Raw genomic sequence first — 25,472 nt, forward strand, 5'->3', positions numbered from 1 at the left:
TCATTCTTTTTCCTATCACTCATGTATATATCAGATATTACTAATTTCTGGTCACTAAAAGGCTCTAGAGGAGAAAGTGAGGCTGGTGACTTAGCACAGTACCTCCTCACTCAAATCCAATTCATGTACTTGTCATGGCACCACCTCCCCTGAAGTTATGGTCTCCTTCAAAAATGAAGGACAAATATTAATACTAATTTATGGTAATTAGAATGTTACAATTGATAACTTGTTAAATATTTCTTAGATTAAAAAAGCATAAAGAAAAATCACTGACCTAAAAACACCAAAGGAAATATTGAAACTCAAGGAAATTCTAATTTCTCATAATCATTTCTCTCCCAAACCTTAAAGATTAAAACTTTTGCTAAATATTCGAGAATGTAAGAGAGAAAGAAAAAAGTGTCCATTTTTAAATAGAAAAGACAAGAGTAGAGAATATAAAAACACTCACTAGCAAGAAGCTATTACAGAAAGATACAAAGCTTTTAAAAGACATTTTATTTAACATACAATTTTTAGCATATTTTCATTTTCTTCCACTCACTCCTTAAAAGAAAGCAAAAAGATTAAGAATTCCCAAATCCATTTTGCATTGAATTTTCAGTGAAAGCAAATCAATGTTTCACAAAGACCTTTCTTGTGTCCACTTGTACTTAATTGATTTGTTAACAGTATGGGCCTATTCCATGCTCACTCTTACAAGAAACAATGTTGCATATAACCTAATTTCTTTATTGGAATGGTGGTAAAATTTGCTTGTAAAATTAGAATACTGAAAAATCTCAGCCAGATTAAAGGTCTGGGAATTTTTCAATAGTTGGATTATTTTAATCAATGCAATTTAAATGTTAGACATATCTATTTAGTTTATCTTCAGTGTGCTCATGTCAATACTGACAAGGAAATAATTTTGATGTATATCAAAAGATCAAACAACCAAATACTATTTCATGACCAGAGATATATATTTCATTGTGACTAACTTATTAACACAGCAGTATCTGAATAAATGTGACTTCAGATACAAAATATAAGTGCTGCCAACTGCAGTACTTTGCATCCACCCTTTAAAAGTGAAATTTCAGGTTTGGGAAATTTAATTTAAGCTCTCACCCATGTTCTTATAAAACTGGCCCCATTATTGTTAGTGATACAGAACAAAGAAATTATCCTGGGGCAAATACAAGGTCAGAGGGTTAAAAAGGACAAGAATATGAAGAATATCTGAATGGAGTGTAAGAAAAAGTTTTCTCCATATCTATCTATCTTTGGGGAAGCTTTGTGGCAAGTGTTACTTCATTTTAGTTTAAAACTGCTGCTACTGACTCCAAGTTGTAGATAACACATAACAACCATTACACATTAATCCTGAAAAAAAGTAATACTGAGTTCAGAAAAATAAGACTTATTTCTTAAGGTCTTCAAATTTAATGTCACAGGGTAATGCAAATTGTCAGAAGACAATAAACAACAATATATTTAAAAAACCAGTGCTTTCTCAGCTTACTCTTCTTTGCAAAGTAAAAAATGGTTTGTCATAGTTGATGAATCTATTTTTATAAACCAAGACAAATGAAATGCACTGTAACAAGATGTATTTTCAGGAAACCTTCTGAAGCAGTATCTTCAATACAAATGAATTACATTTATTCTCAGACTAACACCTTAAATGTACTTAAATGAATTTGGGGATTATAAACACTAAGCATAGCAAAAGTAGATGAAAAATCATTCTATGAAAAAGCATCATTTAAGTTGATATTTTAAAAAATATCTAAATTGCAGAAAACCATTCACAGTACAGAACTTAAAACTCATACCACACTTCATACTTTATGCATTTTAACAAAAATCTCAAACTCATGTACTTTTCCCATTATAATGTAAATTATTCTCCTCTTCACCAGGGAAAAGGAGACCAGTGAAGCAATCTTTCCTTTATTCTCATGTAAGTGCTCTAGTTGGTCTACCCTACACAATTCCTGGTACCAGATTACAACATTCTTTCAATCTGTACTATGAAACTGTTTGTGACAAACCAATAACGGTTCAAATTTCTTTTTTTCTTTTAGGTTTTTTTTTTTTGCAAGGCAAATGGGGTTAAGTGGCTTGCCCAAGGCCACACAGCTAGGTAATTATTAAGTGTCTGAGACCGGATTTGAACCCAGGTACTCCTTGACTCCAGGGCTGGTGCTTTATCCACTTCGCCACCTAGCCGCCCCTCAAATTTCTTTTTTCTACTATAGGGTGCAATTATTTTCTCATTCCATATCAAATTCGTTAAACTTTTTTTTCAGAAATAACATAATAGAAAACCAAAATGTTTTAGGTTATTTCAACTTTGTTACAAATCTGTTTTTCTTGTTAATATTTTCAAACAATGTGCATCTATTAGTGTCAGTTTATAAAGTACCAATTCTTGAGTAACATGTTCTACATGTTCTACTAATAAGAATCAGAGCATGAATTTGGATTCATAATTACATGACATTAGCAAGCTTCTACTGTTAAGAAGAAATAAGATTTTCCTTAATATTTTGTCACCACAAGAGACAACTGATATCTAGCAACTTTAAAGATACTATGTTATTTAATATTTTAATTTCTTTAATTTATACTACCAAATTTTATTTTTTAAAAAAACTGTATAACCAAAATGTTAAGCCATTTTCCCTCACGATAAGAAAACACAAAACTTACTGCCCACATATATGAGGGCATTCATTAAATATAAATATTTTCCTCTAAAATGCTTAACTCTAAATATACCAAAAACATAAAAGTAATTTTTAATTCATAGTTCATGGTTTCTAAAAATAATAACTGGAAGAGATATATAATAATACCTATTGTTTGGTACTACATTAGAGCCTAAAATTATTATAATTTCATGGACAGGATCATTTCTATAGGCTGCTTATTTTAAAAGAACAACAATGAGAAAAAATGTTAAACGCTTTACCTGCAAACATGAAAAATGTACAGCTATGGACCTAATTTACTTATTTCACAGGACATTGATTTATAAAACACAGATTTCTATATGGTGAATAATTAGGGCATCTGTTTATAATTATTAAAACCCAATCTTCCATGCAGTCCCATTATACAAGGATGATCAAAGGTAAGTTTTCTGAATTTCAAAAAACACTTAATCATACTCAGAATTACTGTCTATCTGCCTTTCAACAACTCTCTCTACTGGGGAAATGAATCAAAGGATAGAAATAAATAGGAGTCTCCTTCTAAAAACCAACATACATTTTTCTATAATGTTAAAAAGTACATGAATATTTTGGAGAAAAATCAAGTAACTTACACATTTAAAATGAAATTATGAAGTACTATATTGACTAAAATGTATACTTTTGATTAAGTATTGCTTTTCAAATCTGGGACTCTTTGTTTGGAATTATCTACAAATGTCAGTATAAAAGAAAATTAATCTTATTGTTTTATAGTCATACTTAAAATTCCTGCAAAATTTATTGTCATACTTAAATACCTTCAAAAGGTATTATCCATCTTCATAATCTATCTTATAAATCAGACAACTCTGAACAATTTTTGGCTATTTCTAAAATTCAAAAGATTAAGATTTTAGTAAAAATAAAAACAACAACAAAAACAGAAGCAAAAAACCCAAGTACTTTTAGTAACTCCAAGGAGTTCTAAAAATGTTGTGCAAACGGCAGGGTAGTTGGAAGAAACACACTGATTCTCGAAGTGGTGATTGTGAAGGGGGCAATACATTTAATTGAATAATTTATGAATATATGGTACATTATATTAAATCCTCTATTACATTATATCCCCTTCCAAAGGAATCATTAGAAATCCAAGAAAATGGAAGTATTATAAATTATGCTTGCTTCAGAATGAAACTTCAAGATTGAGCAATTTAACTAGTATGCTGTGAATTACATATCAATATTACCTATGTAAAATTAAAAAAAAGGATCTGATTACAATTTTTATGTATTTTTAATAGGCTGGCTGACCATTTCCTTGGTTTTTCTAAGGCTAGTACAAGATCCCATATCACTCTACCAATATAATATTTTAGACCCTATAGAGAAAATAAATATAACGATAAACTTTTCCTATCTCATAAACTAGTCTGTCAGAGATTTACAAAGTCTCTGATTAAAAAAAGCAGCTGAATAAAGGAATAACATTTTAGATACCAGGAAAAAGTTTTCCTTTAGACTTTGGAGAAGTATAGATTTTTCTAGTTAAAGGGATTTCTTGCTGTGAGTTAGAATTCAACATTAGTTATTCACATCCACAGGAGTGAATTTTAAATAATCCTGAAGGAATTGGCTAGAGAAGATTATTACTTATAATGGCAGAAGTAACTTAACTTTGGCAGTCAGCAGTGAATGAGAATATAAACAAATACATGTTAAAATATATGTATATAGATTTTAAACATATATAGTGTGGTATGTGTTCTAAGTTTGTATTAGAACATTACAGTCATTTAACTTTCTTAAAAAAATTCTTGAACAGTGTAAGTGATGTATTCTCTCAAAAATAAGATTTGTACATATTGGGGAAACAGATCAAGCAAAATGGAGTAAGACAAAATAGGGAAAAAAAATTGCAAATCTCAAAGGTTTTCTCTACTTGGTCTGGAAAAAAGGGGGATCTGAAGAGGTCCCTGCAGCTTAGCAAATGTTCTTTCAGAAGGAATGACTCTATTCAGATAATTTGGGAGGTTGTGATGCAAAATCAGGCCATTCATATACATCTGGCAGCAAGGAATCATAGTCACTTCGCCATATTCTTGATCTAACATATTCGGTCTTGTTCTCTGGTTCTGGGTAACGGAAAGCCATCTTCTTGGCATACAGATATTCTGTAATCTGAAAGATAAATAATATTACTATGGAGCTTGCATATATTAACAAAAACCAAAGGTAGTACCCAATTAGTTATTTAAATTAGTTGGTTAAGTTTTAGTTATTTTTGGTTCAAAGTAGAATGTTTTTATTTTTCAATTGTTATTTATTTCCTTCCAGAGATGAAAATTTTAAAATACTGTATGCAAAATGTAAACAATAATGTTTATTAGAGATGCTTCTCTTATCTAGAGCTTGGTATTACACAAATCTTTTTTTTTTTTTATTAGGGTTTTGCAAGGCAAACAGGGTTAAGTGGCTTGCCCAAAGCCACACAGCTAGGTAATTACTAAGTGTCTGAGACCGGATTTGAACCCAAGTACTCCTGACTCCAACACCGGTACTTTATCCACCAAGCCACCTAGCTGCCCCATTCCACAAATCTTAAAGATTTTAAATAAAATAGCAAAGTCAGAAATAAAATGTCCAAAATCAAAGGGGGGAAAAATACAGTCTGCAATAAAGAATTACTTCTGAGAAACAATAAAATATTCAGGAAAAGCAGAAGACCTAATGTAATAAAACTTGCTGGTCTGTCATTTCAGTGCCCATAAATTAGCAAGCATTTATTAAGTACATCTGACATAAAGGAAACTCTGCTAGGTGTCAACAGTACAAAGACAGAAGATGAAATGGTCTCTGTTCTCAAGGAGTTTATGTTCTATGTGGGGAATTAACATGTCTATGGGCAAATAAATATAAAATACATAAAAAAGTAAATAAACTAGAAAGTAAAGAAAGGACTACAAAAGGAAAAAAAATTAGGTATTCAATTTCAAACTTTCATAAGCATGATCTTCAATATCAAGATCCAAGAAGTCTAAAAAGAGATTAAAGAAAACCTACATGGAAAGATATAAATATTAATTTATACCTCTAATATTAGATCTAGAAGGAATATACATAAGGGATGAGAAAGAGTTATATACTGGATGCAGAAAGAAGGGAGAGGAAGAATGCAGTAAATTCTTTCACATGAAGATGCAGGGGGAAAAAAACCTATTACAATGGAGGAGGGTAAGGAATGGGCTTCACTTGAATTTACTCTCATCAGTTTGACTCAAAGAGGGAATAATCTTACCTGACAGGGAAGGAAATTAAGAAAGAGGGTGGGGACTGACAGAAGAGAAGGCAGAAGACAAAAGGAAAACCCTGTCCAAGGGGGAAAGGGTAAAAGGAGAGAAAGAACAAATAGTTGGAAGAATAGGATTGAAGAATACATAGTAATCATAACTGAATGTAAATGGGATGGAGGGGATTAGAAACTAAAATCCTATAATGTTTTTTACAAAAAAAAAAATAGATGAAGTAGAGACACTTGTGCACTCACGCGCATACACACACACAAACACACAAAATAAAGGAATAAAGGTAAGGTGTTGGAGTAGAATCTATTAAATAGGGGTAACAATCCTGATCTCAGGTAAAATAAAAGTAAAAACAGATCCAATTAAAAGAGATAAGAAAGGGAACTACATCTATTAAAAAGTACCATAAACAATTATGTAATATTGATAGTAATGATATATGCCCCAAGTGATATAGCATCTGGATTCTTTTTTTTTCTTTTTTTAGTTTTTTTTGCAAGGCAAATGGGGTTAAGTGGCCTGCCCAAGGCCACACAGCTAGGTAATTATTAAGTGTCTAAGATTGGATTTGAACCCAGGTACTCCTGACTCCAGGGCCGGTACTTTAACCACTGCGCCACCTAGCCACCCCAGCATCTAGATTCTTAAAACATTAGTTAAGTGAGTTAAAGGAAGAAACAGAGAACAAAACTACTAATAGGGGGTACTTAACTAGCTCTCATAACTTGATAAATTCAAACAAAAATAATCAAGAAAGAAACTTAAGTAGGTGAATAGAGTATTAGAAAAGTTAGATATAAAAGACTTCTGGAGAAAACTGAATGGGAACAGAAAGAACATAGCACCTTCACAAAAACTATGCAATTAGGGCATAACAATCTTAAAATCAAAGGTAAATGGCAGAAATATTAAATGTATTTTTTTTGGATCATAAGGAATAATAACTAAATTGAACAATGTACAGTGGGAAAACACATTAAAAATTAGTTGGCAACTAAGCAATCTAATCCAAAAGAATAAATGGGTCAAAAAGCAAATAGTAGAAACAATCAGTAATTTCATTAAAAAGAACAGATCAATTAGACAACATCCAAAAATTTTTGGATACAGCCAAATCAGGACTTAGGGGAAAATTTATTTCTCTAAATTCTTTTATCAATGAAAAAAGAGAAAGAACAGATAAATAAATTGAACTAAACGATCAAGAAAAAAATTAAAAATATCCAACTAAGGACCAAATAGGAAATCTTGAAAATCAAAGGTGAGATTAATAAAATTGAAAGTAAAAAATATAGGAATTGGTTTTATGAAAAAAGTCAACAAGATGGACAAGTCATTGGTTAATTTGATTTAAAAAAGAAGAAAATCTAATATCCAGTATCAAAAATTAAGTGTAAAATCACCACCAATAAAGAAATAAAAACAATAATTAGGAAGTATTTTGCTCAATTATAATGCAGCAAACCTGACAATCTGAGCAAAATTATGAAAGCACACAACACATTAATAAATTCCCTATGAAAAAATATCCAGGGTCAGATGTGTTCACACAGAATTTCTAACAAACATTTAAAGACCAATTAATCCAATGCTAAATAAACTATTTGGAAAGATAGGTGAAGATGGTGTCCTATCATATTCCTTTGATGACAACAGTATGACATAACCAGGAAGAGCTAAAACATAGAAAGATTATAGCCCATTTCCCCTAATGAATACTGATGTAAAAATTTTGAACAAAATACTAGCAAGGTGATTACAGAAATATATTGTAAAGATTATTCAGGATGACCCAGTGGGATTTATACCATGAATGCAGGATTGGTTCAATAAAAGGAAAACTATTAACATAATTTACCATATCAAGAATAAAACAAAAGAAATCATATGATTATCTCAATATAACATTTCAATAGTTGCTGAAAAAGCTTTTGACAAAATACTGCACCCATTCCTATTAAAAAAACTAGAGAGCAAAGGAACAAAAAGAGCATTTCTTAAAATGAATAGGGCAGCTAGGTGGCGTAGTGGATAGAGCACTGGCCCTGGAGTCAGGAGTATCTGAGTTCAAATCCAGCCTCAGACACTTGATAATTACCTAGCTAATGTGGCCTCGGGCAAGTCACTTAACCCCATTTGCCTTGCAAAAATAAAAACACCTAAAAAAAAATGATGAGTAGTATTTATCCAAAACCAGCAAGCATTTTATGTAATGGGGATAAGCCTTCCCAATAAGATCAGAGGTGAAGCAAGGATGGCCATTATCACCACTACTATTCAATATAATATTAGAAATATTAGCTATAACAGTAAGGGAAGAAAAAGAAATCATAGGAATTCAAATAGGCAATGAAGAAACAAAACTCTCACTCTTTCCAGATGATATAATGGTATACATATAAAAAACATGAGAGTCTACCTGCCAATACAAACTAAGGAACTATATGCACATAATTACAAAATACTTTTCACACAAATGAAATTGACTGAAGCAATTGGAAAAATATCAATTGCTTATGGGTGGGTCTAGCCAATATTATAAAAATAACAATTCTAGGGGCAGCTAGGTGGCACAGTGGATAAAGCACCGGCCCTGGAGTCAGGAGTACCTGGGTTCAAATCCAGTCTCAGACACTTAATAATTACCTAGTTGTGTGGTCTTGGGCAAGCCACTTAACCCCATTTACCTTGCAAAAACCTAAAAAAAAAAATTCTATCTCCAATCAAACTACCCCAAAATTATTTGAAAGCTAGAAAAAATAACAATGAAATTCATTTGAAAAAAGAAAAGATCAAGAATATCAGGAAATTAATGGAAAAAAAGTCAAAGGAATGTGGCCTAGCAAGTTTTCAAACTATAATACAAAGCAGTAATCATCAAAACAATCTACTACTGGCTAACAAATAAGAGTGGTGGATCAGTGGAACAGATTAGAACCTAAGACACAGTAGTAAATGACTATAGAAAACTTAGGGCATAACAATGTTAAAATCAAAGGTAAAAAAAGGCAGAAATATTAAATGTATTTTTTTTTTGGCTCATAAGGGATAACAATTAAATTCAACAGACTCTAGTCATCAGGATAAGGCACTATTTGACAAAAATGGCTGACAAACCGGAAAACAAAATTAGGTATTGCCCAACATCCACACCATTATTACCAAGGAAAGATCAAAATAGGTGTGTGACTTAAACAAAAAAGGGTGACACTGTAAGCAAATTAGAAGAGCACGGAATAGTTTACCTGTAAGATCTATGGAGAAGGTAAGAATTCATGACAATATGTAGAAGAGCATTACAAATTGGAAAATAGATAATTTTGATTATGTTACATTAAAAAGTTTTTGCATAAACAAAACAAATGCACCAAGATTAGAAAGAAAACTCAAAGCTGGGAAACAATCTTTACGGTAAATGTTTCTATTAAAAGTCTCATTTCTCAAATGTATAGATAACTGAGTCAAATTTAGAAGAATACAAGTCATTCCCCAAATTGATAAATGGTCGAAGAATATGAACAAGCAGTTTTCAGGTGAAGAAATCAAAGCTATCTAAAAGGCATGTGAAGAAATCACCTATCAGATTGGCTAATATGACAAAAAAAGAGGAACATGATGAATGTTGAAGAGGATTTGGGGTAATTGGTATACTAATTCCTTTTGGTGAAGTTATGATCCAACCATTCTAGAAAACAATTTGGAACCATGCCCAAAGGGCAACCAGACTATGCATACTAGTTGATCTAGCAATACCACTACTAGGTCTATATCTCAGAGATCATAAAAAAGGGAAAAGGATCACATGTACAAAAATATTTATAGTAACTCTTTTCATAGTGCAAAATATTGGAAACTGAAGGGATACTCATCATTTGGGGAATGGCTGAACAAACTGTGGTATATGAGTGTAATGGAGTACCACTGGAGTGATAAAAAAATGATAATAGGCAGATTTCAGAAAAACTGGAAATACTTGCAGAAGGTCCAGCTCAGTGAAAGAGCCTTTAGATCTTCAACACAAGAAAGTTTGTTAGTGGAGTCCAACCCCCAAAACAAGAAACTGGGGAACATCCAAAACTCAGAATGAGTAAGAAAATTCAGAAAAAAGCCAGGACTATAGAAAGTTCTTGTGGATAAGGACCAGCAAAATACCATGTCAGAAGAGAAGGGCAGGAAAAATACTACATGTGAAGCTGTGGAGGGGAATAAGAATTGTCTTCATTCCAAAACTTGGAGGAACTCAAAAAAGTATTTTAAAAATTAAGTAGAAAAATTGGGAAAAGAAATGCAAGAGAAATTCAACATCTTGTAAAAGGAAGCACAAAAATTGACTGAAGAAAATAAATCTTTTAAAAATACAATTTGGCAACTGGGAAAAATAATATCTTTTTTTAAAAATAAAAGTGACAGGGGTTAGCTAGGTGGAAAAGTGGATGGAACATTGGCCAGGACTCAGGAGGACCTGAGTTCAAATCTTAACAATTACCCAGCTGTGTGACTTTGGACAAGTCATATAATGTCATTACCTGGCAAAAACTTAAACAAACAAACAAACAAATAAATAAATAAAATTGACTAAATGGAAAGGAAATGCAAAAGCTAACTGAAGAAAATAATTCCTTGCAGAACAGACTAGGACAAGAAGAGGATAATGATTTTGATAATGTCTGTTCTTCATTCTCAAAGAACAACATAGCATTAGGGGAGGGTTAGGGGCTGCTGTACTGTCATCAGCCTCATTTTCTCCTCTGGAGTCATTTGGGCACAGCAGGCAGATATGAATCAGAATGACTGGAGAGGGTCATGGATATGAGGCAGTTAGGGTTAAGTGACTTGCCCAAGGTTACATGGCTAGTAAGTGTCAAGTGTTGAGACCTGATTTGAACAAATCCTCCTCTATTGCAGAAGGTCCAGCTCAGTAAGCAAGCCTTTAGATCTTCAACACAAAAAGTTTGTTAGCAGGGTCCAATCCCCAAAACAAGAAACTGGGGAACATGCCAAAATTTAGAATGAATAAGAAAATTCTTCAGACAAAGAATAGAATTCAGGGAGACTGATGAATTTACCAGAAATCAGGAATCAATACTTCAAAACCAAAAAAATGAAAAATTAGAAGAAAATGTGAAATATATCATTGAAAAAACAACTGATATGGAAAACAGACTTAACTCCCAAGTCAAAGAGAAAATATTACAAGCAGCCAGAAGGACACAGTTCAAATATCATGGAGCTGCAGTCAGGATCACACAGGACTTAGCAGCAGCTACAATGGAAGCTCTTAGGGCTTGGAATACAATATACCGGAAGGCAAAAGAGCTTAGAATGCAGCCATGAATGAACTACCCAGCAAGGCTGAATGTCCTCTTCCAGGGAAAAAGATGGACTTTCAATGAACCAGGGGAATTTCAAATGTTCCTTTTGGAATGGCCAGAGCTGAGCAGAAGGTTTGATCTTCAGATACAGGACTCAGGTGAAGCATGGAGATTGGAGGAGAGGGGGGAAATATGAGGGGACTTAATGAGGATGAACTGCATGTATAGAAAAATGATACTGATAATATTCATATGAACCATCTCAGTTAATAGAGCAGGTAGAGGGAGCTTTTATAGTTGAAGCACAGGAGAAAGCTGAATTTGAAGATAAAATATGGTGTAAAAATGGAGTCAATAGAAAAAAAGGGAAATGTAATGGGAGAAAGAAAAAGGAGAAGGGGAATAGTCCAAGATATTTCACATAATAAGATTTTTTTTATTACAATGAGCTATTGCAATGATATAGAAGGGGGGAGGCAAGGGGGAATGAGGGAACCTTTGCTCTCATCAGAGATGGCTAGGAGAGGAAACAGTAAATATACTCAATGGGGTATAGACATTTGGAGTAAGAAGGAGCGGAGAGCAGGGGGAAGGGGTAGGGATGTGAATAAAGGAGGAGAGGATGGACCATGCGGGAGAGAGTGGTCAGATATAACACATTTCCTTTTTTATTTCTTGCAAGGGGCTGGGATTGGAAGGCCTGCCCAGGACCATAGGGCCAGATGGATTCTGGGCCTAAGGGGTGGTATGCGGGCTCAGAGCTTCTTGGCCCCAGGACCAGGGATCTGTCTGATGCGCCACTCAGCGACCCTACAGCAGAGTCTAAGTAAAAGGAGAGAGAAAATATAGTACATGGTAGTGGAGAAATAAGAAAGGAGGGAGCTGCAATCAGCAATGGCAACGTTGGGAAAATATGGAAGTAACTTCTGTGATGAACTTATCATAAAGAATTTGATCCACCTGTGACAGAGTTATTGGTGTTGGAACAAAGACTGAAGCACATTTTTTGTTATTATTATTTTGGGGGAGGGTGCAGGGCAAGTGGGGCTGGGTGGCCTGCTTGGGGCCACATAGCAGGGTGATCTTTGGGTGTTTGGGGCCGGATTTGGACCCAGGTGCTCCTGGCTCAAGGGCCAATGCTCTGTCTGCCACCCAGCCACCCCTACTATTATTACTATTTTATTTTTGGTCTTTTTTTTCTTCTTTTTGGTTTTTGCAGGGCAGCGGGGATCAGGTGGCTTGCATGTCACATGGCTGGGTGATTGTTGGGTTTATGAGGCTGGATATGGACTCCGGTACTCGTGGCTCCAGGGCTGGTGCTTCGTCCATTGTGCCACCTGGCCATACCTACAATTATTACTATTATTTTTTTTAATTTTATTTTTTTCTCTCCCCTTTACTTTTTTTGCCCAAGCAAGTCTATCTATATTCATGGGGGAGGGGTATTTTGTTTACTTATAAACAAGAATATTTTATTAATGTAAAAAAATATTTGTACAAAATGAGAATAAAAAATAAATAAAAAAAAGAAAATCAAGTAAGGGAAGTAGAGGAAAAATTGGAAAGAGAAATAAGAGCGATACAGGAAAATCATGACAACTAAGTCAGCAGGGAGATACAAAAATATGCTAAAGAAAATAACATGTTAAAAACTAGTTTAGGTCAAAAGGAAAAAGCAGTCCAAAAAAGTTAATGAAGAGAAAAATGCCTTATAAAGCATAATTGGTTAGATGGAAAAGGAGATAAGAAAGCTTTCTGAAGAAAACAACTCCTTCAACGTAGACTGGAGCTAAGGGAAGCTGATGATTTTGTGAGGAATCAGAAAACAATAAAACAAATCTAAAAGAATGAAAAACTAGAAGAAAACGTGAAATATTTCATTGGAAAGATAACTGAGGGGGCAGTCAAGACAGAAGCATAAGAACAGCCTTTCCTAGGAAGAGCTCTCTCAAAAATATTCAACAAATTTTAAAATTATGTCTCTAAATTTTTGAGACAGAACCTACAAAAGATCCAGTGAGGTAAAGCTATGTTCCCTGGGGTGGAGGGGTCGGCAGCAAGGCAGGAGTATCATGCCAAAGCAAAGGCGCTCCGATCTTCTGGGAACAGCCCACTGGGGGCCTAGACAACTGGGTCACAGGGAGTGCTGGCTCCTGGTAGCAGAAACAGTTTCCTGACCTGGCAACCCAAGAAATACCAAGCACAACTTGGAAGATCAGTGGGGAATCCTCTGCCAGAGTAAGTGGGAGCCAGTGTCACCCTCAGTGCAGCTGTGGCCACAAGCCTGGCTGTGGCCCTCAGTGCAGCTGCTTCCAGAGTGCTCAGCCTATGGAATGCTCAGCCTATGGAAGATAAGGGGGTGGGGGGAGACTGTTGAGGTCTCTCTCCTGGCCCTCGGACAGGATTCTTGTGCTTTGTCCATATTCAGACCCTGGTCACACACAGTCTGGGAGTCCCCCATGGCCATTCACAGACCGGAAAAACAACTGACTTGGAAAACACATTCAGGAGAAATAATTTAAAAATTATTGGGCTACCTGAAAGTCATGATCAAGAAAAGAGCATTGACTTCATTTTTAAAGAATGCCCTGATATCCTAGAAGCAGAAGGGAAAATAGAAATTGAGAGAATCCAACTATTTCCTCTTGAAAGAAATCCCAAAAAAATAACCCTCAATAATTACATTCCAAGGTCATAGGGCTTGGAATATGATATTCTGGAAGGTAAATGAGTTTGGTTTACAATTGAGAATCAACTACCCAGCAAAACTGAACATCTTCTTCCAGGGAAATAGGGAAATTTCAAATCTCAAACTTTCCTGCTGAAACAACCAGAACTTAACAGAAAGTTTGATCTCCAAGCACAGGAACTCAGGCAAAAAGCTTTTGCAATAGAGTGGAAGGGGGGGAAAGGTGGAAGAGGGAAATGAGTGAGCCTTCATTCTCATTAGAAATGGATCAGAGAAGAAATAACAAATACACCCAATAGGGTATAGAAATCAATCTTACCCTAGAGGAAAAAGGAGAAGGGGATGGGAGAAAGGGGACAGGTGTAAAGAAAGGGGATATAAGTGATAGAGGAGAGGGAAAATCATGGGAGGGAGTTAGTGAGATACAACATACTTTTTTTCTTTTTTTGCAAAGCAGGAGTTGGGTGGCCTGCCCTGGACCATAGGGCTGTGTGGTTGTTGGGTGTCTGGGGTGGGACTTGGGCTTGGGTCCTCCTGGCCACAGGGCCAGTACTTTGTTCTCAGTCAGTGCCACTGGCTGTCCCATAACACATTTTTGAGGACGGATAAAGTGAAAGAAGAAAGAGAATAGAATAAATGGGAACGGGGAGGAATGAATGCAAGCAAACAAAATTAGCAATAGCAACTGTAGAAAAAAATATGGAAGCAACTTCTCTGAAGGACTTATGATAAAGAATGCAATCCACTCTAGAGACAGAGCTGAAGGAATCCAAATACAGACTGAAATACTGTTTTTTAAAATTTTTCTCTCTCACTTTGTCTTTTTTTTGAGGTTTTTATATGTTTATGGGGAGAGGGGAATCATGTTTATTCTTACAACAAGACTATGTTAACAACTTGCAAATAAATAAGTGAATGAATAAATTAAGCTATGTCAAAAAAAAACCCAAACCAAAAAAACAAAAACAAAACAGTACATGGCACCAACACAAAAAAAATGACCTTATATTAGGGCATAAAAACCAAATGCATAAAGACAGAAATATTAAAAGCATCCTTTTCAGATCATAATGCAACAAAAATCACATACAATAAAGGGCCATGGAAAGATACAATAAAAATGAATTGGAAACTAAATAACCTAAGTTTAAAGAAGTGAGTGTGTATCAAACAACAAATAAAATAAATAGGGAGACAGCATACCAAAACTTGTGGGATACAGCTAAAGCAACTGTTAGGGGAAATTTTATATCTCTAAATGCTTACATGAATAAACTAGACAAAGAGGAGATTAATGAATTAGGCATGAGGAGGACAACTAAAAAGTGAGAAAAAAGAAAAAATCCCCAATTAAATGCTGTTAGAAATTCTGAAAACCAAAGGAAATGGAAAGCAAGAAAACTATCGAACTAATAAATAAATATAAGAGCTGGTTTTATGAAATAGATAAATTTTGGTTAATTTGATTAAAAAGTATGAAGAAAACCAAATTACCAGCATCAAAAATAAAAAAGTTTAATTCACCACCAATGAGGACATTAAAGTAATAATTCAGAGCTATTTTGTCCAACTGTGTGCCCATAAATTTGACAACTAAGTAATGGATGAATATTTACAAAAATATAAATTGTCTAGATTGGTAGAAGAGGGAATTAAATGCTTAAAAACCCCATTTCAGTATAAGAAATTGGACAAGCCTTCAATCAGCTTCCTAAGAAAAATTCTCCAGAGCTAAATGGTTTCATAGGGAATTCTACGAAACATTTAAAGAACAATTAAATTCAAATCCATATACATTATATGAAAAATAGGAAAAGGAATCTTGCCAGATTCCTTCTATAACACCACTATGGTGATATGTAAATTAAGAATCAAAACAGAGAAAGAAAATCATGGAACAATTTCCCTAATGAATATTGATACAAAAGTTTTAAATAAAATATTAGAAAAGGGATTACAGGGGCGGCTAGGTGGCACAGTGAATAGGGTACTGGCCCTGGAGTCAGGAGGACCAGAGTTCAAATCCGCCCTCAAGACATTTAATAATTATCTAGCTGTGTGACCTTGGGCAAGTCACTTAATCCCATTGCCTTTCAAAAAAAAAAAAAAGGAAAAAAGGAAAGGAAAAAAAAAGTGATTACAGCAAGTTACCATCAGAATAATACACTATGATGAGGTAAAATTTATACCAGGAATGCAAGGTAGGTTCATTGTTAGGAAAGCAATCAGTAAAACTGATCATATCAATAACAAAACTAAGAGAAATCATATGATTATTTCACTAGATGCTGAAAAAGCTTTTGACAAAAATACAGCATCCATTCCTAGAGAACATTGAAAGCACAGAATATGGATTTTTACTTAAAAATGATAAGCAGTAGTTATCTAATGCCATCAGCAAGATAAGCTAGAAGCATTCCCAATAAGATCAGGATGAAATAACAATGCTCATTATAACTTACTATTATTCAAAATTGTATTGGAAATATTAGCTTCACAAAACTAAAAGAACATTGTACCTACTAACAGCAACACAGTATAATGATCAATTATAATGGACTTGTTCATTTCAAAGACAATTCTAAAAGACTTGTGATGGAAAATGGCATCCATATTCAGAAGGAATTATGGAGTTTAAATGCAAAAACAAAATTTACTACCTTCAATTTTTAAATATATTATGTTTCATCTTCTCTAATATTTCTTTTCCTATTTCAATTTGACTCTTCTTTCACATGATTAATATATATATTTATTTAACACAGTTATACATAGATAACCTATATTAAGACTGCTTTCTGTTGGGGGAAGGGGGGAGTAATGGAGGGAGGGAGGGAGAAAAATGTGAAACTCAAAACCTCACAAAAAATGATTGTTGAAAAAACTATCTGCATATAGTTGGAAAAATTAGTAAATAATTTTTTTTTTAAAAAAGAAATATTAGCTTTAGCAATAAGAGAAGAAAAAAATAGAAGGAATTAGAACAGGCAGTGGAGAAACAAAACTCACCCTTTGCAGATTACTTAGAGAATCCTAGAAAATAAACTAAAAAGCTACTTGAAACAATTAACAATGTTAGCAGAGTTGCAGTATATACAATAAACTCACATAAATCAGCCTTTCTATATATTACCAACAAAGCACAGTAGCAAGAGATATTTTTTTTTTCAAGGCAATGGGGTTAAGTGGTTTGCCCAAGGCCACATGGCTAGGTAATTATTAAGTGTCTGAGGTCAGATTTGAACCTAGGTACTCCTAGACTCCAAGGCCGATGCTCTATTCACTGCGCCACCTAGCTGCCCCAAGTAGCAAGAGATATTAAAAGAAATTTCTTTAGTAAATGCAAACAACATAAAATATTTGAGTCTACTTGCCAAAAAAATTCAGAAACTATATGAAAAACAATTGTAAAATACTTTTCACACAAACAAGATCAGATCCAAATAAATGAACAAATGTCAATTGTTTATGAGTAAGCTGAACTAATATAATAAAAATGACAATTCTATTAAATTAAATTACTTATTCAGTGCCATGTCAATAAAATTATCAAAAAATTACTAACTAGAAAATATAACAAAATTTATAAAAAGGAACAAAAGGTTAAGATGGGAATCATCCCATCTTATCAAGGGAATTAATGGAAAAAGTGCAAAAAAAAAAAGGTGGCTAGGTCTTATCAGATTAAAGTTATACTATAAAATAGCAGTCATCAAAACTGTTTGGTATTGGCTAAGAAATAGAGAGGTGGTTCAGTGGAATGGATTAGGGACAAAAAACCCCCCAGTAAATAACTGTAATAATGATTATGGCTCCAACTTCTAGGATAAGAACTTACTCTTTAACAAAAACTGCTAGGAAAATTAGAAAATATGGGCAGACTAGGCAATTTACAGATGAGATCAAAGAAATTCATAGCCATATGAAAAATTGCTTTAAATCATTACTCACTAGAGAAATGCAAATTAAAATTTCTCTGAGGTACCATCTCACACCTCTCAGACTGGCCAATATGATCAGAAAGGATAATGATCATTGTTGGAAGGGTTGTGGGAAATCTGGGACACTATTACACTGTTGGTGGCTCATCTAACCTTTCTGGAGAGAAATTTGAAACTACGCCCAAAGGGCAACAAAAATGTGCATACCCTTTGATCCAGCAATACCACTACTGGGTCTATACCCTATACACTTGTACAAAAATATTTTATAGCCCTTTTTGTGGTGGCAAAGAATTGGAAATCAAGTAAATGTCCTTCAATTGGGGAATGGTTTAGCAAACTGTGGTATATCTATGTCATGGAATACTATTGTTTTATTAGAAACCAGGAGGAATGGGAATCCAGGGAAGCCTGGAGGGATTTGCATGAACTGATGCTGAGTGAGATGAGCAGAACCAGAAAAACACTGTACACCCTAACAGCAACATGGTGATGATGATTAACCTTGATGGACATGCTTGTTCCATCAGTGCAACAATCAGGGACAACTTGGGGCTGTCTGCAATGGAGAATACAGTCTGTATCCAGATAAAGAACTGTGGAGTTTGAACAAAGTTCAAGGACTATTCCCTTTAATTTAGGGAAAAAAAACCTGCTATCTTTTTCTGATCTTATTATCTCTTATACTTCATGTTTCTTCTTTAGGGATGTGATTTCTCTCTCATCACACTCAATTTGGATCAATGTGCAACATGGAAACAATGTAGAGATTGACAAATTGCTTTCTGTGGGGGGGTTAGGGGAGGGAAGTAAGATGGGGAAAAATTGTAAAACTCAAAATAAACAAAATCTTTAAAAAAAACATGGTCATATATGTACAACCTATATTAGAGTGTTCTCTGTCAAGGGGAGGGGGAGGGAAGGGAAGGAGTGATAAAAATGTGCAACTCAAAACCTTACAAAAAATGATTACTGGAAACTATCTTTGCATGTAGTTGGAAAAAATAGATAAAAAAAAATCACAATTTGCATACTCTATCTGGTATATGAAAAGTTATTAGAATAACCTACTGAATACAAACATGTATTAATGAGCATCAATAGAAAAGAAAAAGAAAAAACATGTGATAGACTCTGAATGCAGATTGATATACTTTTTTTATACTTAATTCTTTTTTGTCACCTTTTTCCTTGTTTCTTTTTTATAAATGACTCATGGAAATGTTTTTACAAAATAGCACATATATATTTATATATAGATAAATAATCTATATCAAATTGTCTATCATTTTAGGAAGACAGGAAGGAGGTAGAAAAATTGGAAACTCAAAATCTGATAAATATGAATGCTAAAAAATTGTCTTGACATATTATTGTGAAAAGAAATAAAATACTATTTAAAACAATAAATACAAAGTACTGGGGACATGGACAGACACAGGCTGCTTGGAAGGGACCAGATAGGATGGTTCTTGAGTTGAGTGCTGAATGATTCTGTCAGGGAAGAAAAAGGAGAGAATTTCTGCCTTTGCAAAGGCACCAAAGTGGATAATCAGATCTTATTTTGGCTAGAATGTACAGGGTATGAAGGGGAATAATGGGTAGTAAATCTCTAATGGTAGCTGGGGCCAGAGTGAAAGACTCTGACAAATATTGAGAGGGTAATCTATATTTGATCCTAGAGGTGAGAGAACCAGTGAAGGTTTCTGAGGAAGATGTGACATGATAAAGAATACCACTTGGGCAGTTGTGGAGAAGTAGGGAAACTAAAAGGGAGGCTACTACAATAGTCTAGACATATAGTGACAGAGGTAGTCCCAAAATTAATGGAGAGAAAAGGACAGGTGTTATTGAGGAGAGGAAGATGATGATAAAGTTGAAAACCTGGATGAATGGAAGGATGATTAGTGCTCTTAACCAAGATAGAGAAGAAAAGTGATTTTGAGGTGTGGGGTAGAGGATAAATTCTATTTTGTACATGCTGCATTTGATATGCCTATAGCAATATAGTTCTTATAACATATAAAAAAATCAAGCTAGAAAGGTCAAATGCCAAGAAACATAACACCTATATTATGGAGCAAGGGTAGAGTAGGTGAAATTCTAAGGAAAATAAATAGAAGAGAGCAATAAACAGAAATAGCAGGGTTTAGATGCAACATATAATTCAGATGACTATAAGAAATTATGAAGCAGAGAGGGAATGAAGTATCAATGACAAAAAGAAAAATCAACCCCCAACACCTTAATTGCCTAAAAGGGTTCCACTTAAGTCATATTTTACTACTGGTTTTGTAGTTTTTCTGAGTGCTTAGTAATGTATGACCCATTTCAACAGCTTCTATGAACATCACTGAATTCAAAATACTATGCTGAAGGGACACCAACCAGAACAATATGGTAGTGAAGTGGGAGACTAAAGAATAAGTGGAAGCATAAAGAATAAGTTACAGGAATGGAACAAGTAAAGCCCACATACCATCATACAACATGATTTCTAAACTTCTGACTATGAGTGTGTCAGAAAATGCTATTTGTCCCAATGCAAACAGAAAAGGCAAAAAAGAAATTTAGAAAGAAGATAAAAGTGATTGTTTTCCTTCCCAATAAGTGGTTTGGGCACATAAAAAGAAACATGTTAGGTATTTCATAATACAGTGGAAAAACCCTAGAAAACTAAAACATTTTTATGACTTCTTTAAGAGAGCTCTTTTCTAAACAATTCACATTACCTGCTTTATTTTGGTTAAGTCTGCAAATCTTACTCAGGTATTAATGAATCAAGTGTCTAATGTTGAACAGAATAAAAACATGCTGTTTCTGTATGTGTTAATGACGCAAATTGACTAGGAAAATTGGAGATGCATAATTGGAGTTTAGGAGAGCGACTAAAGCTGAATATTTGGAGTTATCTTTAGATTAAATCAACAGGAGCTGATGAGGTTGCTGAATGGGAGTAGAAAAAGAAAAGGATATATAAGACAGATCTGAGGAACCCTTAGATTTAAAAGATACAATATGGATGATGAATCACCTAAAGATAATGAGAGTAGAAAGGAGAGCTAAGAGGTATTAGTGTCATGAAAATCCAGAGAGAAGAAACTATAAGAGGAGGGTTAATAGTATCAAATTATTGCAGAAAGGTTGATTAAGAATGATGATAAGAAAAGGTCAAGAGTCTTAAATTTTTTTTTAAATTCTGAACTAAAATGCTCCTCCACTAAAAAAGTATTTTCCATAAACAGTTCATAAAAAAGTAGATTGCATGTATTTGATTCTGCATGTTCTGTGGGGGGATGAGGGGAGGGAAGCAAGATTGGGGAAAAATTATAAAATTCAAAATAAATAAATAAACCTAACTATCCTTTTTATGTGTTCTACTCAACAACTTTTGTTGTCTACATTAAAGAAAATGTCTCAAAGGTCTTCTTAATTTTGTTTTTTGGCATCACTATTTCTAATTATTCTTGAGATATTTCAATTATGTTGACTCTTCATGACCCCAATTGGGATTTTGATGGCAAAGACACTGGAGTGGTTTGCCATTATTTCTTACTCTAGCTCATTTTCTAGATGAGAAAACTAAGGCAAATAAAATTTTAAGTAATTTGCCCAGAGTCTCAAAGCTACTAAATATCTGAGCCTAAATTTGAATATAGGACCAGTCTTTTTAACTTCAGGCCTGGAATTCTATACACCTTGTTGCTCAGATTATATACAACATTATAAAGAAAAACAACTTTCAAAATTTTAGAACTCTGATCTATACAATAACCACAAATCAAAATAATAACCACAAATCAAAAGGCTTAAAGAGGAAATATGCTACCCACCTACTGTTAGATCATTACCATAAATCACCTGATGGATTTAAAATGCAAAGTAAAATAAGACATTTTTGAACATGGACAATGTGATTGTCTATGTTAACTTATGATGAGTATTTTCTTTTTTTTAATTGTTCCAGGGGGAGGAGAGGTTAGTCAGAGAAATCATTAATTTTATTTTTTTTTTAGGTTTTTGCAAGGCAAATGGGGTTAAGTGGCTTGCCCAAGGCCACACAGCTAGGTAATTATTAAGTGTCTGAGACCGGATTTGAACCCAGGTACTTCTGACTCCAGAGCCAGTGCTTTATCCACTACAACACCTAGCCGCCCCGAAATCATAAATTCCTGAAAAGAATTGTTTTTTGAATATAAACTAGAATTATTCCAAGTGACCAGGAAAACCTGAGATTATTTAGCTAATGCATAGTAAAGTTTCATTGATTCTGCTTTTATTAGCTTGGAATTGATAATCTCATTCAAATTGACTGGATTGAAGTTTACTACTCTGCTAAGCAGGGTTTATTAAGCAAATGGAGGCAGCTAGGTGGTACAGAGGGTAGAGAACTGGCCATGGAGTCAGGAGGACCTGAATTCAAATCTAGCCTCAGGCATTTGACCTGTACTATGTGACCCTGGACAAGTCAATTAACCCTGATTACCTTGAATCCAGGGTAATCTCCAGTCATCCTGATCCATATCTGGCCACAAGACCCAGATGACTCTGGAGGAAAAAGCGAGGCTTGTGACTTAGCATTCCCTAACTCAAATTTAATTTGTGTGCTTATCATGGCATCACCGTGATCTTCTTCGAGAATGAAGGACAAACATCATCATTAAGCAAATGAGTAGTGTTAAGTAAAATTACTGTTAGAATGTTTAAACTATTTAATAGCGTTTACATTTTTTAGAATAATTCATGTAATATAATATTTATTGTACATTATTTATGTACTCTTAGAACCATTCAAAATTGTTAAGATTATTTGGCCTAACTATATATTGGTAGTATAAATATCCAACAAAAAGAATTAATTTTGTTATTTTTCTCACTTTGAAAACCAAGTTTGCATGTAGTTTCAGGTTTTTAGTAATTTGTCTTATAGGTCACTCTTTCACAATGTCAGATCGATCACAACCAAGATTATATAAAGCACACTTTGTTTATTACTTACTTTAATGGCAATGTTAATTGAAACTTCCTGAATATTAGAGAGTCGTGGGTAAAGCCTTCCCTCAGCTAGGTCCTGTTCTGTCAATTGTTCTGTCAGTGCCTATTGAGAAAAAAATATATATATAAGCATTTTTCAAAATTACAGAATCATCATAGGTTTCTGACAAGGGGGTACAAAGAATGTATCGGGAAATTGCAAGTAATCTCAAAGACCATCTAATTTAACCCTCTTATTTTATAAATAAGGAAGTGGAGATCAAGAGCTATAAGATGATTCATTTAAGGCCAGAGAGACAGGAAGTACCAGAACTAAGATTTAAACCTAGGATTTGGTTCCAAATCCATTATTCTTTTCATTACACAAGTGCTTGATATCATCATTAGACTTCCAACAACTATTTCAAAATGAACATCTGTAGCTGTCTCCAAAAAATAAATCCTACTTTAGAATTCAAATAAACCAAATACTTCATGAAAAATAGCAATGAATTCAAAGCAAGTTTTCTATGGTCAAATGAAAAATTTGGTATTATAAATATGATAGGATTCTGAAAATTATTCTATGAAATGCACATCATCCTGTGAGCAAGCCAGAAAAGTAATTATTATACTACTTTGACTGCTAAACTGATTTAATTTATTCCATTAGTAAGAAAAAAACATATCACATGTTTAAGTTAGGAAAGCATTTATTAAACATCTACCATATACCAAACACAGAAGTAGAAACAAATATAAAGATAAAAAAGAAATAATCCTTCTGCTCTAAAATCTTTCTACTGAGGAAGTGAGGATATGGAAATGGAGTTGAGTTCAGTATCAATAAAGCAAACAGTATTCCAAAACAAGTTAACTTTTTTATAAAATCTTAATTTTAATTTTTTAAATTATATTTTAAGTTCCAAACTGTCTTTTCCTTTCCCTTCCTGGCTGTGCCCCAGAAGAGGCCATCATTTGGTATATATGTTTCTGTGAGTGTTTGTATGTATATACTATGTGTATATGTAGTATATAAAACCATACTAACTGTACTTTTATTTATCAGTTCTTTCTCTGGAGGTATTTAGCATTTTCCTTTGTAGTTAAATTGAGTATTTCTAATAGTCAAAATATCTTAGTTGTTTTACAGTTGTTCTCTGAACAATATTACCTTTTCTTGATTCTGCTCATTTCACTCTTCATTATTTCATGCAAGTCTTTCCAAGTTTTTCTAAAATTAACCAGTTTATCATTTCTGTAGCACAAGTAGTTTTCCATCATGATCTTATAATACAACTTATTCAGTCATTCCTCAACCGATGGGCATCTCCCCTTAATTTCTAGTTCTTTGGCAACATAAAGAGAGGTGCTATATATATTTTAGAACAGAGAGTTTCTTTTCATTTTTCCCTAACCACCTTGGGAAACAGAACTAATACTGTGATACTGCTAGGTCAAAGGATATATAAAAGCTTTATCACTCTTTGGATGTAATTCCAGATTGCTCTCCAAAATGCCTGGATCAGTTCCCAGTTCCACCAAAAAAGTATAAGTATCCCAGTTTTTCCACCCCCCCCCCCAGATTTGCCATATTCTTCCTTCCAAAACAGTTACCTTTGAAGCTTCTAGAAAGACATGGTCGCTGATATGCCGAACACCACTAAGAATTACAGCTAGAGCCACTCCTACGGTAAAATGTGGTTAAAATAAATTATTTGGAGAATTCACCCCATATCACATGAAATTTTATGCTTTTCAAGAAGTCCAAATAAGAGACTAATAACATTATTTTTCATTTTGTGAAAATTTCTTAGTTTAATAAAAAAATGAAACCTCCACAAAATATTTAGTTCCTTTTGCTAATCCTCCAAATCCTGGTATAGGTCAGACTGAAGAACTGCAATCTAGCTGAAAAAATTTCTTAGTATAACTCTGTCTTGATTTCTCCATCAGGGTTCAGTCTGGGACATTTTTCAGTTTTTGAGGAATTTGTCTGAGGCCGGATTTGAATTCAGGTCCTCCTGACTCCAAGGCTGGTGGCTCTATTCACTGTTCCATCTAGCTGCCCCTGCCTCATTCATTCTTAAAGGTGATGGCAGGGAAATGCAACCTAGTAGGACCTAACAAGTCACAAAGGATTTGAATCACCTAGAATGTTAGCCTCACTAAATTTGGAAAGGTTTATCACTAGTCAGGTAGCAAGCAATTTTTTTTTGTCAAAGTATTTCTCAAAGACTATTTAAGTTAGAGGGGGTAAAGATTTGGGTTCATGTTGGGAATACTTATACCAATAAAATCATAGATCCTTGAAGTATTGAAGTTAATTTTTTTTTTTTTAGGTTTTTGCAAGGCAAATGGGGTTAAGTGGCTTGCCCAAGGCCGCACAACTAGATAATTATTAAGTGTCTGAGATCGGATTTGAACCCGGGTACTCCTGACTCCAGGGCCGGTGCTTTATCCACTGCGCCACCTAGCCGCCCCCTTTTTTTTATTTTGGTTTTTGCAAGGCATTGGTGGCGGTGGTGGGGTTGAGTGACTTGCCCAAGGTCACACAGCTA

At 34.0% G+C, this 25,472-nt stretch overlaps 1 protein-coding gene across 4 annotated transcripts in view; it reads right to left on the minus strand.

Moving 5' to 3' along the window:
- Positions 1–478: 478 nt before the first annotated feature.
- The window catches only part of ME2 (malic enzyme 2), a 79,877-nt gene continuing 54,883 nt past the window's right edge, over positions 479–25,472 (minus strand). For 3 of the 4 annotated variants that reach the window (XM_074206987.1, XM_074206988.1, XM_074206990.1), the window contains exons 14-16: positions 24,529–24,599; positions 22,937–23,035; positions 479–4,871 (exon numbers count right to left, since the gene is read on the minus strand). In XM_074206987.1, the coding sequence (XP_074063088.1) occupies positions 4,704–4,871; positions 22,937–23,035; positions 24,529–24,599 (338 nt within the window). In that variant the 3' untranslated portion in view covers positions 479–4,703. The remainder of the gene's footprint in view (positions 4,872–22,936; positions 23,036–24,528; positions 24,600–25,472) is intronic. The other variant, XR_012472489.1, reaches the window with a different exon arrangement.

The sequence above is a fragment of the Macrotis lagotis genome, chromosome X, assembly GCF_037893015.1.
Source record: "Macrotis lagotis isolate mMagLag1 chromosome X, bilby.v1.9.chrom.fasta, whole genome shotgun sequence".
Lineage (NCBI taxonomy): Eukaryota > Metazoa > Chordata > Mammalia > Peramelemorphia > Peramelidae > Macrotis > Macrotis lagotis.